We start from the raw sequence: 16,403 nt of genomic DNA, 5'->3' as shown, positions 1-16,403 counted from the left end.
CAACCCATAGTGAATCTGACTTGACCTTCACCAGTGATTCAGTTTCTCTCCATCCACCTCCATTCTCTCCCTCCCTCCATCTCTTCTCTCTTGTTCTCTGTTCAACGTTGCAAACTTCCACTTTTTTTCCCCCCCTGCTTCGTAGCCCACATTCTGTTTTTTTCTTCTTCTTTACCTGTGTGGGTGTTTCATCGCTTCTGTTACACAAGCAGTCAATATATCTATACAAGCTGATGTCATACTTCAGGGAGATGGTCTGTTCTTCTGCACCTAAAGTCCATGCTTCATTCTCTGACTCAGTGGTTTAAGCTAGCAGGCATGTGGCTGCTTGTCGCATGAGCTGCAGGTGCAGAGCAGCCCTAGCTCACCTCCCCACAAAGGAACTATTGTTTTCTTTCAGCCAGGGACACAGGAGGGGTTGAAACAAAGCTTGGAAATATTGATACAGTAATATCAAGTGTTTGTATATACGCTGGTTTGTGTGTGGTTATGTAGCTGTGTGTCGAAATGTGAATTATTTCCGTGTTCATGGAGTTTGTCTCTGTGGCTATCTACCTGTCTGTCATGCCGCTCTTAGCTGGTATGCGGATATCCTTGTCAGGCTGGCAGCTCTCACACTTGGTCTTTCACTTTGTGTCATGCCTGCCAGATCACTTCTGAACGAAACAATAATGTTGAACAATACGTTCAAATTTTCCACATCACGCCTCTTTATTGATTCTTGATTGAATTATCTGCTGTTGACTGCCCCTGAAGGTTGCAGTCCAATTTAGTTGTGTTGTCGTGTGATATGATATCGAGGTTGCCATGGTAACTGTTTGCATCTCAGACGTGTGAATTATTTTTTTCTGTGCTGTGGCGTCTTACATTGTGCAGTAAGGAAACTGCAGATGACAAGCTGAGATCTCTCGCTGATTAATTTATTCTTTACCTTTCTGATAACTTGCAAGCACCCTGTCCTACTGCCGGTTTACTTGGCGTATGCGTGTGCATGTGAGTGCGTGCGTGGCACAGCCATGGCTGCTCATTTCTTAATTGATCCAGCTAGTTGAAGCCACCAACAGAATGCCAGGATTTCTAAGCCTGAAGGGCTGTGATCAGGGATGAGTATCTGTAAGCTGCTTAGCAGGCCTGCTGGGAACTGACGGGATGTTTTGGCCTGCTTCTTTGCTCATGTGTGGGACAAGATCAGCAGGTTGCACAATGGGCAAAAAGCCTGGCTGTCGTGGATACACAGGAGTTGTAGGGCCTGTGGTTGCACTGAATTTAGCATGCAATAAAGAAAAAAAGAAATCTCTTATAAACACTGTTTTGCTGCACACACGTGCATGTTTCCAGTGATGAAAAGGTCAACAAGATGGTCTAAATAGAATTTGACTAATTTGTAGGTCATTATTTATATCTGAGTTAAACCACTGTTAAATAAAGGTCCATGATTCTGTAATATGTTGAGCTCATGCGACTCTTCAGGAAAATCTTTATGGTTTGACATCATTGTAACTTTTTAATTTGAGTCGCCCCATTTAGCAGCATTCACAAACAGCATATACATAATAAAACACACTACAATGTAGTTATTAGCAGCTATACGTGTTTATTTATATGCAATTGTCAACTATAACTACTCCTGTGGGCACCCATACTGTAAGCCGAGGCTAGTGTATAAACAAATGATGAATGACAATAAAGTAAAACACAGTTGTAATGATATAAAAAGTTATGTCTTCATAATAAGTTATAATTGTTGAAAAATACTGTACATTAATACATAATGTCGTTATATCTGCAACAATATTATGGTATTTTATAAACCATTTATTGAATGTTTTTATATACTGGTTATAAATGCTACAGTAAATAGGGTGACCTAAAGTCTTACTGACTTCACTACAAAGATTAGGATTAAACTTTTTTCCAGCCCTTAATACAATTTCTTTGCAGAATAATAATTACATATTGTGTTTTTTGTCTCGCATATATTGTAACGCTCCAACCTGCTTCACCGTCTGTCTGTAGCTATTTGCATTGTACGTGCTGCCTGTTGAGACGGAGACCACTCCAAAGCCCTTTGGTGAAGACCAAAGATTTTACTGAAACCACTTCAGCACAAGTTCTGATTTCACTTACGAAACATTTTGAGATAGGTTGAGAATGTACTTTTGCATGTCCGCTTTCAAAAGAGGACACAGCAGGGGATAAGAGAGAAGTGTTGCACTTCAGTATGCAGCTCCTACTTAGCCACAAATGTCCACTACTTACTTTTTCATTTCTGTAGTAAGATGGTGATAAATAATATTCTGCCATGGTTCAGTCTTGTCTTAGATGGTGCTTCACCCTTGCCAAAATTTGATAGATGTTTATAAATTGCAATTTCAATTGCTATTTTGATTTTCATATAAAAAGAAATGACCTGTCACAACATTATTGATGTTTTAATTAAATAACCCGTATGTATGTCAGACAGAGCTAGTAAAGCTAAGGGGCTTTGGACCTTTTGGTCATGAAAATGTATGTGTGTCTCATTTTTCTGTACATGCAGATCTCACACTGTCTTTCCACCAGGTCTCTATATGTATATGTGTCCTTCACTCAACATAGCTCTTTGTGTTCCTTTTCTTGACAATGCACTGCATATTCAGAAGAGGCAACCTGTAGGTATATAAAAATGAAATGCTCTCACTAGCTGCATGACCCTCCGTATTTCTTCTTCCCTTTTGGTTATTTCCTGTAACCTTTCTTTGAGGTGTTTTATTGTTCTAGAAATCACATTGCCTGATGTTAAGATTAATCAAAGAAAGTAAGGTAAAATGTTTGATCTCCACGAGACATCATCACTTAAAGCTTGACAAACCAGAATTTAATTTTAAGCATTTTTTCTCCCCCATTTTTTCATACTTGTCATCACTTGTTGTTTAGTTTTCTGTTTTCTGTTATCTTGTACCAAAAAACCAACTTTCATCATGTTCTTCGTTGTCCCAGTTACAAGTCACGTGTCCTGTATGTTTGTGTATCTTGTATTACTGCATGAGCTTTGCACGCTGGGGTCTCTCTGATTCTTTCTCTTTTGCTTTTCGTGTTTCTTCCTTTTTTTTTCTCTCCATCTTCCTATATCTCTCCTCTGTTACTTCTCCTCTGCTCTAGGAATGCTTGTGCTGTTGAGTGTTGTTCATGTGTTCCCTGTCTCTCTCTTTCTCTCTGTGCAGGGGATGTGCTGTTCCAGATGGCTGAAGTCCACAGACAGATCCAAGTGCAGCTAGAGGAGATGGTTGGTATTCTAAGATTAAAGGTTTTATAGCTGTGTGGTTCAACACTGCAGCACTCTCTATAAAACTCTGGCAATGTAAAAGGTCTCTTAATGTCATATTTTAACAATAGCTTCAACACGATTTGTCCCTCTGAAGCCTACGTTGGCAGTATGTTGAATACAAGATAATTAAACGGACATGAACTTGTATTGCATGAACAGACATGCTGAGCTCACATAAATCCAAGCTGCTAATATAGGAGGTGGCTGGGGAAGTGTAGTGGGTTAATTGAACAGTGTGGCATTCAAGGTGATATGATTGAATGACGAGTTACCCACAACTCGTCAATATCAAGTTCATTAGTGTGTGTCCCACCAGTATAGAGGAAGCCCTGGGCATTAGGTGCTCATTGTGTGGACGCCCTGGAGCTTGAGCCAGCTGCCCTTTTATGTCTATCTGCACTTATTATTACTCGCTGTCCATAGTATGTAATCCTTCCTCTTCTCCATGCTAATCCTCCAGTATTAGTTCCTCAGCATGAGTGCAATCTAAGAAATGAGGAACAAAATGTACAGTCCTCACTCAGCAAAAACCACATTGAGCTGAATTAGTTTAATCAAAAGCTTACATTCTGATATTTTTAGAATAAAATATCCTGTTTGTTTGTTGGGATTCTGTCCATTAAACAATGTGATGTAAAAGTAGACTAAATAGTAATGTGTTGCACATTTATTTATCTATGCATATACTGTATATTGCGGTTACAAATCAAACCTGACCTTCAGTTTAGGTTTCTCATTCAGTTCATTTCTATGAGTTGAAAAAAAACTTTCCATGATTTATGTAAAATGTTATTTAAGATAATTTATATTATCATTAACAGTTAGTATATAGAAATGCATTGGATATTATTTTTGGATATTTCTTAGTTGGTTGCCGGTTCTTAAGGCATGTCAGTTTACAATCTAGTGACTAAATATTGTGTCAGAACTTAATCAGTGACAGTGATTTGGAGGCTGAGAGAGGATTTGTAGGCCAGGACTTTGTTGATAAAACATGTATTCACTGACTGAGTAAATGAGGATAACAACTTATTTATCTATTGCATCCAACTTAATTTGGACAACTTTGTCTATGACCTCTGTATCCACATGCAGCCTCCGTGACTGATTTTGTCATTGATTTTATTCAACTGTTTTTGTGCTTTCTCCCCAGTTGAAATCATTCCACAACGAGCTGCTTTCTGAGCTGGAGAAGAAGGTGGACCTGGATAGTCGTTATCTGACTGTGAGTATCTGATTGGCTCGCTCTCCCGAAGCCCGAGGACAGCCTCAAAATCCAATAAGTGCGCTCCACATTTCAGCTCATTTTAGTGCATTATATTACGTTACATCAAATCTGTCGAGGCCTAATTTGACAGAAGTGATCACAGAGATGGAGGTAAAGTTGTGTTTTAACGTCTGGATGAAAGTCTGTCTCTTAGACAATTAGAGGATTTGTGTGTTTTAAAGAGATAATTTGAAGTGTGTACTAATTTCTAAAACACGATACACTCACACGCATGCTTTATTGGACTATCATATCATATGTTCCATCAGTTTGTAATAATTACATACAAGCATGCAGACAATCCTGCCACCTCGGATATTGTGTGTGTGTGTGTGTGTGTGTGTGTGTGTGTGTGTGTGTGTGTGTGTGTGTGTGTGTGTGTGTGTGTGTGTGTGTGTGTGTGTGTGTGTGTGTGTGTGTGTGTGTGTGTGTGTGTGTGTGTGTGTGTGTGTGTGTGTGTGTGTGTGTGTACTGTGGAGCTGGTCTACATGTGATATCTTTAGAATGAGTGGGTTGCAGCCTGAGTGTAGAGCAGCCTGCTGCACGTTGTTTTGGGGGATGGGATAATGTTGCCATTATTGTATTGTTGGATGGACCACATTATGAGCTGCTTCGACTTACAGCAGAGATGTTCACATGTCACTTTTTGGAAGTCCGAGTCAAGTCTGTAGTCTTTTGGGTCGAGTCGCAAGTCAAGTCTGATGTCAGCTGTTTGTGCGACTTAAGTGTGACCCATCTCTGGCTTACAGCCACTCGGACACTCCTGTGTATTTAATATAATGTTGCTCTAAAATTAGTTGGAACGAAAGCTTGTTTGTAGGCTCCTTGCCTTATAACTTAACAGGGAGACTTAGCAGTAAAATCAGATGTTGTCTTATTGAGTTGAAATGAAAACCATAAGGGTTTTAATCTTCAAGTAATCTTTGACTCCATACACATCTGCCAAATTTAAATTGATACGGAAAAAGATATGGAAATGTTTTGTGCTTCTTACATTAGTTCAGATGCATCAACCGTTTCAGACAATTGTATCTTGGCGTACCCCTGAGGTTTTAACATCCATTACTTTTAATGAATTTCCTACAGATCTGCCGCAGTGATAATAGCAGTCATTTTGCTTCAGACTTTGTGAATTAATCATCTGAAACTTTGGCTTCCAAAAGACTCAAAGGAAAAGTTGTTGTTTTCCAAGACGGAAGCATGTGTGTGCTGTTCCCAGCGGTGTAGCGCTCTCTGTTCTCCCTCTGTCTCGGTCTCCTTTTTTCTCTTGTCTTGCATAATGGCTTACGCTGGGTTTTACGACACTGAGGTCAGAATTTGCTAAATAAACAGTCTAGATATTGAATGAAGAGGAGCATTTAGGCCGATCAGCTGTAAGAGACAAGGGTCAGATTCTCCAAGTGTACCAAAGTCCATTGACTGTCTAATTATTTGTCTGCAGTAGTAGCCAGTGATTAAGACAAACTAAAGTCAACAAGCTTTTGATTTGGTAATTAGGAGGAACATTCAAGCTTAATGAGGCGGATGCTATATTATTATTTCCATACCCAATAACCTATTGTGTCTTCCCTATCCATTACTACACTGTATGACCTACGTGCTGGGGATTTTCCACTGGGGAGGCACGGCTGGGAGTTACAGAGATGAATAGCAGAGCAACCCATATTGGTTGTACTGCTTTAGCTCAAAGACTAGGAGGGACTCAAAGGATAAATCATACATTGTTATTGGGTTACAAAGAAAACACTAGTTTTGGTCCATTTTGTGTTGAAAGAATTGAGCAAATCAATATTTCAAAGAAGCTCCTGACTGGGAAAATCAACAGTAGATAAAGTTCAAATGTAATGTTTTTTTTAATGTAAATGTAAATTTAATGTTTATTTTTGTGAGGTCGCTAGATGTTTCCAGCTCAGACCTACGGAGCTAATACCACCCATCTCTGCTATGAAACCCAAACACTGCATGTGTCATACTGCTAGTCTTCCAGTGACAATAACCGCTTCTTTTCCGGCTTCCTTTTCAGCCCAACAATGCCTAGAGGATACCTACACCCTCGGTGTCTTGCAGTATGCAAATGTGGGTGTTGAACCCTCATGCATGAGCTCTCCTCAGCCAATTTTGCCTCGTACAGAAACCACATAAGCTTTATCACACCAGACACAGTTACTATAGCAACAGAGCTGGTTCAGCCCGGAAACGAAGTGGTTATTCTCAATAAATAAATAAATAACTAAAAAGCTAATTAAATAAGTAAACTTTGCCTGTAAAATGACTAGGCCAGTCACTTTGCTTGTTCTACAAATCACCCATTAGGTTATTGCTTTGCAGACTGCCACTGATTTCTGTTCTTTTCACAATGATGAGAAAATCTACTTGAAATGTGCTTGAGATGAGACCCAATCAGGAGCTGTGCTGTTCCAAAATCAAACCTGGAAAACAAATAAATAAGCAAACATGGATCTTTGAAAGAATGTTGTGAATTTGCATGTTTCTTTGATTAAAAAGATTGAACACACCAATAAGGAGTTTTCAAAACAATCCCACACAGAAATTTCTTTACTTTAACACACAAAAAAATGAGTATGAAAAACATTAAATTACACATATAAACAAGTTCCAAGGCTCTTTCATACTGTAGTGAAATGAGTTGAATCCAGTGGCTGTTTGTAAGGTCTAAAAACTTTCAGAAATAGTTTGCGATTACTGTTACGCATTTGCTCACGTACGTCCCACCGTCACCCAGGCTTTTTAATTTGTGGTCCTAATTTGTGTTTGTGCTCCGCCTGTTGCCCCACGTAGGCTGCCCTGAAGAAATACCAGATGGAACACAAGAACAAAGGGGAGAGTCTGGAGAAGTGCCAGGCTGAACTGAAGAAGCTGCGCAGGAAGAGCCAGGGCAGCAAGAACCCCTCGAAGTACGGAGAGAAGGAAATGCAGGTGAGCCTCTTTCTGGGTTAAACAATTAGAGTGAATATGCCTCATATAACCATCAAAATGTACAGCTCAATTCAAAATGATATTTCTTCCATTGTGAAGGGCTAATGTAAAACTGTTAAAAATAAACACACTTAAGCCAGTTTGTAGCACTGCTGTACTTTTAGCAGAGTCTGCGTGCATGTGGGTGACTGTTGGCTTGGAGATTTATGAGTCTTGGTGCAAAATAATGACTTTGTTCTTCATAAAGTAAAGATAATAAACAAAACAGCAAGGATGGGGGTGGAGGCAGTGGCAAAGAGGTGCCCTGAGTGGGAAGGCAAATAGTGGAGGTTTGTTTATGAATTATGTGCCCTCGCCAATCTTCCGCACATCTCCACACATACGTACAGCAGGCACATGAACACAAATGTGATGAAGGTATAAGATAAGCTCCTCTAATTCACGTACTGGAAGAGTACGCATTTACTTCGGCCAGTGTGTTTCTGCACGTGGCTTTGATCAGGGCTTTAACAGAAGTGAGTCAAAGCACAGGACAAAATATATAAATATGCACCACAAAATGACTCCATTACCTCAAACAGACATTTAAAAAAAAAACTTTAGGCAGAATGCTATTTTTTTAAGATTAAATGGTTAAATGGTTTCATAGTTACAGTATTATGCCTTCTTAAAATGGTCTTACACTGTAGGGAGACATATGTTGTTGGGTGTTATTATGTATTATATAGCAACCTGCTGCAAGATTTTATTTTGATAGGTCTGTGTTTTTTATTCAGAAAAGAGTGGACACTGAAGGGCCATATGAACAGTCATCTAAAATATGTTATTCTTTTGGTTATTTGCTCTACAGATGGGTTGATTTGTTTGTGAATATAAGTCTGTTTTAAACCGAAAGCATTGGAAATGTCTTATTTTGGTAAAGGTGGTAAGGTGACGTGGCACACAGTGGGCGTTCTTGTGTAACCGCTACAGTACAATGGATAAAATGCTCAAACATTTGTATCAAAGACTATATATTTTTTTGCAACAGTTTCAGACTTCAGGAGTCAGACGGCCGACATTCAGAACTTGTCATGATGGTTGAACGTCAAAATGATGCAGTCACATGATTCACTGAGGGAACAAAGCAGTGTTCGCTTTGGGCGTCATCATTCATGTGATTATTTCCATAGCTAAGCAACCTCCGACAGAGCAGCTCAGGTGAAATACATTTTGATGAGTTGGAATGAACCCTCAGTGTTATACATAACTTAATTAGTTATCTGTCACATTGAGTTTTCCGTCACTCGACCGCCTACTTGCACAGTGTTCTTTCCCCACATAGATGCACATGTACAGTACCATCTCTGTATTAACCCTGGCTGTAGGCCTTCACTGTTGTCGTTTACCAGTCATTTATTGGTTTAGTCCTGTAGCCAGTGGTACTGTGAACAAAAAGACGCAGCTGAAAATGGCGACAGGATTTAAGTAGAACCTGGAAGTCTGACTGCCTGGAGGGGTGGATACAGAAATCTCAAACAGGTCAAGGCTTGCAGTGTGAAAACTGAGCTGCTGTTGGTCTTGCTGGGAAGTGTAGCGCCTTTGACAGAATAAGATCAATACTGTAGCTGGACTAGAAACATGATTCTACCAACATGGATGCAATGTTTTGTAGTTCATTGGGTATGAAAACTTTGATCTTTGCTACCCAGGATGTAGAAAAAAGCACCTCCTCTGTCCAGGGATCTGAGTTTATTCAGTCCCACACATAGACGGAAACATCTGCCCTTTCCTGTCTGGGATGGTATGGCAGTGCTGGATTGAGCTGACTGCTGTGTCCCATTGGGTTTGTTCCACTGTGTCAGGGATGCCACGAGGAGATGTTGTATGAAGTGTCATCTTAAGGCGTCAAAGCTGGCAGTGTGTGCAGCAGTCCAGTTTTGCATGGAGCAGGGCTCGGGATGGGCGGGGTTTAGTGCACTAAGCCAGTAAATCTCTGTTAAGAATGGCAAGTTGTTACATGTTCGTGACTGCCTCATGTGTTGGATAATTAAGCCTCTGTTAGGTTAGGCGAAGCACCATTTGATGAACAGAAACCGGAATGCAGGAAGCTTTTATTGCATATCAGTTAGTTTGGTCCAAAAATGAAAAATAGAAAATTAGAAATAAATATTTAGATTAAAGTTTAAATCTATATTAAGAGACCATAGAGGCTAAAATGTTCATTACACCACAGAATACAATATATTGGACTTACCTACTGACAGTTTATTTAATTGCCAGTAGTTCATACAGTATCTTGCTGTGGATTAAAGTCGATGTGGTGACAGGTAGATTTAGGCCACTATCACATCAAAAAACTTCAACAATTTAAACGTGGTGCATGTTGGACATAGAGAGTAGTAGCACCACACTCTGATCAACTGGGCCTATCTGCACTTAGGAGCAAGCTCATCAGGCTCAGGACTCATAACGTACACTCAGTTAGCAGTGAAAAGGAAAATCTGTCTCCCTTACCCATCAGCCAGCTCACTTTCACTGATCGTATCACGGATGTGGGCGTGCGATAAAAGTAAACTTGTTTGTGCCGGAGATCCCCAGGGAGAATAACAAAGATTGGGAGAGATTATGCAATCACTCAAGACCCCGTGCTTCACAATGGCCACATTTCCACCTGAGTGATCCGATCACAAGTGGACAATTTTAAGTACCTGGTTCCCACCTGGTTGTAGATTGTGTCTCCAAATGCGTCTTGAGTGGCCACTTGTGATCGGATCTCACTTCCCCGCTCTATATGCAAATTATCACGTACATCATTTCCGTTTGTACACACCAGTAGGCTGGTTATGTGTGTCTGTATTTCAGTTTTTACTCTCACATAAATCATACATTAGAAATGTGTGATTGTCTTAATAATAATAATAATAATAATAATATATAATAATAATAATAATAATAATTATTATTATTATTATTATTATTATTATTATTATTATTATTATTACTTTTATTATTATTGTTGTTGTTTTGTCTTGCATGTGTTGGTGGGTTTCTGTGGGAGTGTGGGGTAAGGGACGGGGAATATGGGGACATTCCGTGTATGGTTTGCTGATTATTGTACACTCTTGCCAAAATAAAAAGATGATTTTAAAAAAAAAGAAAAAAAAAAAAGAAAAAAGAGTGTGACGACTAATGACAAAGCGCTGCGTGCATTCTGTCAGGCAGGAGAGAAAGAAGTAAAAAAAAAAAAAAAAAGTTATATTACATTTCATGTTTGCTTATAGGAGTCGTGTTAAGTTACTGATGATGAAGACCCATCATTTCTTGATTTTGCTGCATCATAACAAATGCTTTCAAATAACAAAATAATGGGGGATTATTTATAGGAATTTATAGAAAATGAAACCGTTCCACAGTTTTACAGCCGCTGCTTTGACCGCTCAGGCTTGCTGGCTTCTAAATGGCAAAAGGAGAAGTTGCAAAGTAAGAGCAGGAATGTCTGTAGTAATATCCTACATATTTGTGAATCAGGGACATAGGGCTGGGCAATATATCGATATTATATCGATATCGTGATATGAGACTAGATATCATCTTAGATTTTGGATATCATGATATGACATAAGTGTTGTCTTTTCCTGGTTTTAAAGGCTGCATTACAGTAAAGTGATGTACTTTTCTGAACTTACCAGACTGTTCTAGCTGTTCTATTATTTGCCTTTTCCCCACTTAGACATTATGTCCACATTACTGATGATTACGTATCGAAAATCTAAGTGTGAAGATATTTTGTTAGAGCACCAATTGTCAACCCTAGAATATCGATATCGAAGTATTTGGTCAAGAATATCGTTATATCTGATTTTCTCCCTATCGCCCAGCCCTACAGGGACGATTTATGAAACTAAAAATTAGGCTATTGTATACTGGGGGCTGTCTTTTCTAGGCAATCACACGGCACAGAGCTCCAGACAGTCGGGGATATAGAGCAAGGAGCATGGCAACACGAGGCAGTTCAGAAAGTAAAAGTTGCAAAGGAAAGATCAACATTTCCTCATCCTCCTCCTGCTCCTCTTCCACCACATCTGTTATTCTAGAGGAGGGGCATGACGTTTTCTTTTTTATCTCCTCTTTTCATTAAAAAGTAAAGTCAGAGCGCAGTCTGGCAGTGGCCACAGATGGCGGCCGCATTTCATTGATCGTTCTCTCGCTCACACTATTTGCTCTGTTGTCTCTCCCACTTCTCGGTCTGCTTCTTTGTCTCTTTCCTCCCCTCCCTGTTCTCCTGTCTTCAGACACTTACCAAAATGCTAATCAGCTCATTATGTAGTTCAATGGAGTGGACCAAGGTACCAGTAGAAAGGGGTTTCATCTAGAAAACTCCTTTGCACTGTATAGGCTGTTAATAAGAGCTCAGACAGAGATAGAGAGATGGTGTTCAGGACTCAGAGTGAATATCTCAAGATGTTTAATAAGCTCTGGGGGGGGGTTCAGCTTGGAGTCATAAAATTGAAAAGTGATTCCAACCTGGAATTGTGGATTTATGCAGATGCAGAAAAAGGGGTGTTGCGGATGAGTACTGACAGACACACAGCAGATTGAAGCAGGTACTGTAGGTGAAAGTGCCTTTTGTTGTGCGCCCTGGAGCGTTACAATACAATTCTTTTGAATCCAAAGAGTGCCGATGATGAAAGAACAGAAGAGCAGACCTAAGCAGCTCTTAAGTGTGCGAGGAAAAATGTGTTTGAATCCCCACAGAAATGAAAATGAGTGTGTGTGTGTGTGTGTGTGTATATAGTATATACTGTAGTTTTGTTGTTGTAAATCATACTGTCTCTTTGCTTTTGGAAGGGTGTGAATCCCGTCCCTTCCCAGTGCTTGTAATTACTGGAAGCTGCATTAGTGTTCAGAGCAATATAGTGCATGATGTCACATTGTCAGTATTTTGTCCTGCATATGTGGCAGTGAGACAGCAATGCTGATCAGTTAAAGCCCGAAAGTAAGAACTGCATTGACGTGTGGCAGGTTTCATTTATATACATAACCTTTGCAAAACAAGTAATTCCAGCTATAAAGTCACATGAGGTCGCTCAGATATAATATTGGCTGGTGTCTGCCTGGGCCTTTCCCACTGCACTCATTGTCTAGTGTTACTTTGGTAACCTTTTGAATGGTTTGAAAATTGGGCGATGTGGATTTGACAAGGGGAGTGGGCCCTTTACCATGTTGAGGTGACGCTCAGCCCTTTCACTAAACACTGTGCCTGTAACGAACGGAGCTAACTGAACCAGTTTCAAAGCACTTCGTTTGAGCTTAAGGTGTACAGAATAAGGTCAGGCTGCTCTCGGGAGAAAAATGCGTTCATCAACCCTTCATCGCTGTCTTGCTTGATTTGGCTCTGTGGAATTGTATAATGGCTTAGGTGGATATCTTCCACTACTTTAATTTAAAAGGCTGTTTCTCAGAGTTTGTGTTCAGTATTATTTAGTCACCTAAAATATTCTTCCACACTTGGAATCCCAACATCGTGGCTGTTGGCAGTGGGGAAGTGGTGTGCTTTGGTGGTTACTAAATGAGCTACATCTGCACTGTGCGGTGGCACCACAGGATGTTACATTAAGCTGCAGGGAAACGTCATTAGGCTTTTCATCAGTTTTCATGGAATTGAATGTAAAACTTACTAAAATGCATCTCCTTCTTTGAAAATATTGAACTTGAGGAGACAATTCTTCTCTTCTGTGCCTCAGACTGAAATAACAAAAGTAACAACCACAAACTTGATGCAGCATGTGTTACCATGTCCTCATATGGAAGGGTATTGGAGTCATGTCTCAACCAACAAGGTGGACATTTTTAGCAATGTAAGCCTTCAGAACAAAGTGTATTTATAGTGATTACCATGACACACCAGCTTTATTCGTATACCAAAAGAAACTTATGTGTATTTGATTCTGGTTATATATGAGAAACATACCCCATAACAAACTTAAACCACCTAATACCCCAAAGAAAAGTCTAGGTCAAATTATTGTAAGTAAATATAACCCTCTCATCTAGGTCAGTATTTAGCAGCAGATGTTACAGTATAAAGCTATGAAACTGGATGCAGTCAACCTACTTTGAGACTACAGTATCAGAAACTTTCAGCTACCAACATTTAAACTCTGCTGTTTGTAAATACAGTGCCTGACATGTATGCACACACTCACAAAAACAACTAAATGCCACTTCCTTTTCAAAATAAGACTCCCTGTAGCTCCTCTGTGTGTGTGTTTTTTTTTTTTTTTTTTTTTTTTTTTTTTTTTTTTTTTTTTTTTTTTTTTTTTTGTGTGTGTGTGTGTGTGTGTGTGTGTGTGTGTGTGTGTCTGTCAGTGAACTCTACCTCTGTGAGACATGAGAGCTCATGCTAAGACAAACTGACAGCACTGGATCTCCCTCCCTTTCTGTTACCGTCATACATGAACACACCTTATTTTTGTTATTTTCCAACACATACAATGGATCAGTGGGTCTTTGTGATTCCTCCTCCACACTGCAGGGTCTTTAGTCATAATTGTCTTGCCTCTGTAGCACTCAGGAGGGAATAACTGGCCTGAGAAAGTTACTGAGTAAGGCTCTCTCCTTGCACAACTCTTCCCGCCGAGGTACACTTAAACCCTAATTGCTCCAGTTGAGCTGTACAGTGATTGGCAGTACAAGACTGAGCAGCATTATGTCATAGTGTGAATGTGAAGCAGGGTGTTATTTAAAAAGAGAAGTACTTAGTTGTTAGTTTGGTAGCTGCTTGGACTCTTTTGTCAGACCTTCTGTCCATCGGCCTTACCTACTAAATGTGAAAATGGCTTTTGGCATTAAGCTGTGAAGGACCTGCAGTGCAACCGAAACAAACCAAACCTTTTTTTTTTTTTTTTGTCACTGTCTGAGGCGACAAGAAAATAGTCAATGCGCCGATATTTTGTACAAATCTCTAGATAGATATTATGTCCCCAAGTTCATGTGTCATTGTGTGTTCCCCACCAGTTTGTGGAGACCATCAGCAGTAAGCAGACTGAGCTGGACACCTTCATCGCTGAGGGGTACAAGACAGCCTTGTCTGAGGAGCGCCGCAGGTACTGCTTCCTAGTGGACCGCCAGTGTGCCGTGGCCAAGAACAGCAGCGCCTACCATGGCAAGGTAAGTGTCACCTGACCACCAAGAAGATTCTTCACTATGAAAAAAAGATAAGGAAAGGCATGAAAGCCAGAGAATAAGAATTGATGAGGATAAATATATTTACAGCTGGACTTTGTTGCAGGACATTATGCTTAACGTTCTTAAGAAGATAGCCGTTTAAGTCAATATTGACACTTTAAAGCCCCTAAAAACTTAAGTATTTCATGAATAAAAAAAAAAAAGAAGCAGAAGTTAAAGTTCATGAAAAAAAAATCCTTATGTATTGAGAGTTTTCCACTCAAAAACTAATCTTATCTGCTTCATCAGGACTGCGTGGGTGTGTTTTGAGTATATTTGATTGACAGTGATGGCAACACAAGCAAAATAAAATAACACCTCAACTGTCATGTTTTCGTTGAAATGTTACTCAACTCTGATTGGGGCACAGAAATGCATGATATCACAATTTTAAGCCTGCACACTTTTAATCAGTAAGAAAGGAAAGATAATTATTAGGCATATTTAGAAATCTCTCATTTGAAATAAGCAAACCTGTCTGAATTTTGGCAGAGCATAGTGTGTTCATGTGGGTCTTTATCGCTCATAACAAGAAGCTAAAATAGTTTTTCAGGGCCTTTTTAATAAAGCTATACACACATAAGTTTATGGTCAGAGTGTTCTCTTCAATCATCAATCATTGAATGTGTTTGCTGTAACTAACAGAGCTTGGCCTATTTTCTACAGTTTCCAGTACTTTTGATCAATCAACTAATCAGGAACACATGTTCTGTCCTTTATGTCCAAAATGGGGTTTGTGTAGAGTTTGTTAGGTACATTTATAAAACTTAACTTATTTCCTTGAGTGCTATTGCGTTGACTCTAGCCATCTACTTCACATCAGTCATCTGTGTTTTATTTGAAACTCACCTGCTGTAGACCATTGTTCAGCCAAAAGAGCATACTAGGAGATATATAATTCAAAGTCGCATTAGCTTTGACCGCTCACTGGGGCCTCTTCATTTTAAAAATTCATTAAGACTGTAGACAATGCCCAGCTGACAGGCATATCTGAAGCAGTAATCCATCATTGCACCTTTGAGCGTCTGGCCAACTTTTTGTGTAGAGAACTGCCTCACTTGTTCGGTTCATGAAAGACTTTAATAGAAAAAAGGCATCAAAACGCTGAATGTAGAAAGAAATGGTGCAATGAACAGGACAAGAGTTGCAAACTGTTTCTCACCCATTTTGTTACAGCAATCACTCGAGAATTTTATAATACCTGCTCGTTATTTTCACATTTCTGCTGACATTTGAAGCAAAGAACCTTTGAATCCGAACAGAAACCCCCCTATATCATACCATCAAAGGTAATGGAGCTATATTAACCAGGATTTAGTTCATGCTTGTTGTTGTGTCCATTACCCATGAGTTTGATATTCTTGGGTAATGAAGTACATCAGTCTCCTGGGATTACTTGTAGGTGTGAGATGCCAGCCTAAAGGTGTGTGTGTGTGTGTGTGTGTGTGTGTGTGTGTGTGTGTGTGTGTGTGTGTGTGTGTGTGTGTGTGTGTGTGTGTGTGTGTGTGTGTGTGTGTGTGTGTTTGTGTGTGTGTGTGTGTGTGTGTGTGTGTGTGTGGACTGTGCTGCTGCTTCTTTTTTTTAACATGAGTCTAGTCATTAATCAGGATGGGGGTGTGCGTGGGAAGAGTTCACCTTCAGCAAACTGAAGAACCCTCTCCCAAAGGTTTCCTAGTGTGTGTT

General features: G+C 39.7%; 1 protein-coding gene across 3 annotated transcripts in view; it reads left to right on the top strand.

The window, feature by feature from the left end:
- baiap2a (BAR/IMD domain containing adaptor protein 2a) overlaps nt 1-16,403 on the top strand; it is a 55,633-nt gene that overhangs the window by 29,004 nt on the left and 10,226 nt on the right. For all 3 annotated transcript variants that reach the window (XM_039824961.1, XM_039824963.1, XM_039824962.1), the window contains exons 4-7: nt 3,204-3,265; nt 4,461-4,532; nt 7,374-7,511; nt 14,511-14,663. In XM_039824961.1, the coding sequence (XP_039680895.1) occupies nt 3,204-3,265; nt 4,461-4,532; nt 7,374-7,511; nt 14,511-14,663 (425 nt within the window). The remainder of the gene's footprint in view (nt 1-3,203; nt 3,266-4,460; nt 4,533-7,373; nt 7,512-14,510; nt 14,664-16,403) is intronic.

This window comes from Perca fluviatilis, chromosome 15 (genome assembly GCF_010015445.1).
Source record: "Perca fluviatilis chromosome 15, GENO_Pfluv_1.0, whole genome shotgun sequence".
Lineage (NCBI taxonomy): Eukaryota > Metazoa > Chordata > Actinopteri > Perciformes > Percidae > Perca > Perca fluviatilis.
The sequence above is the reverse complement of the archived record's forward strand: the minus strand, read 5'-3'. Positions and strand labels throughout refer to the sequence as shown.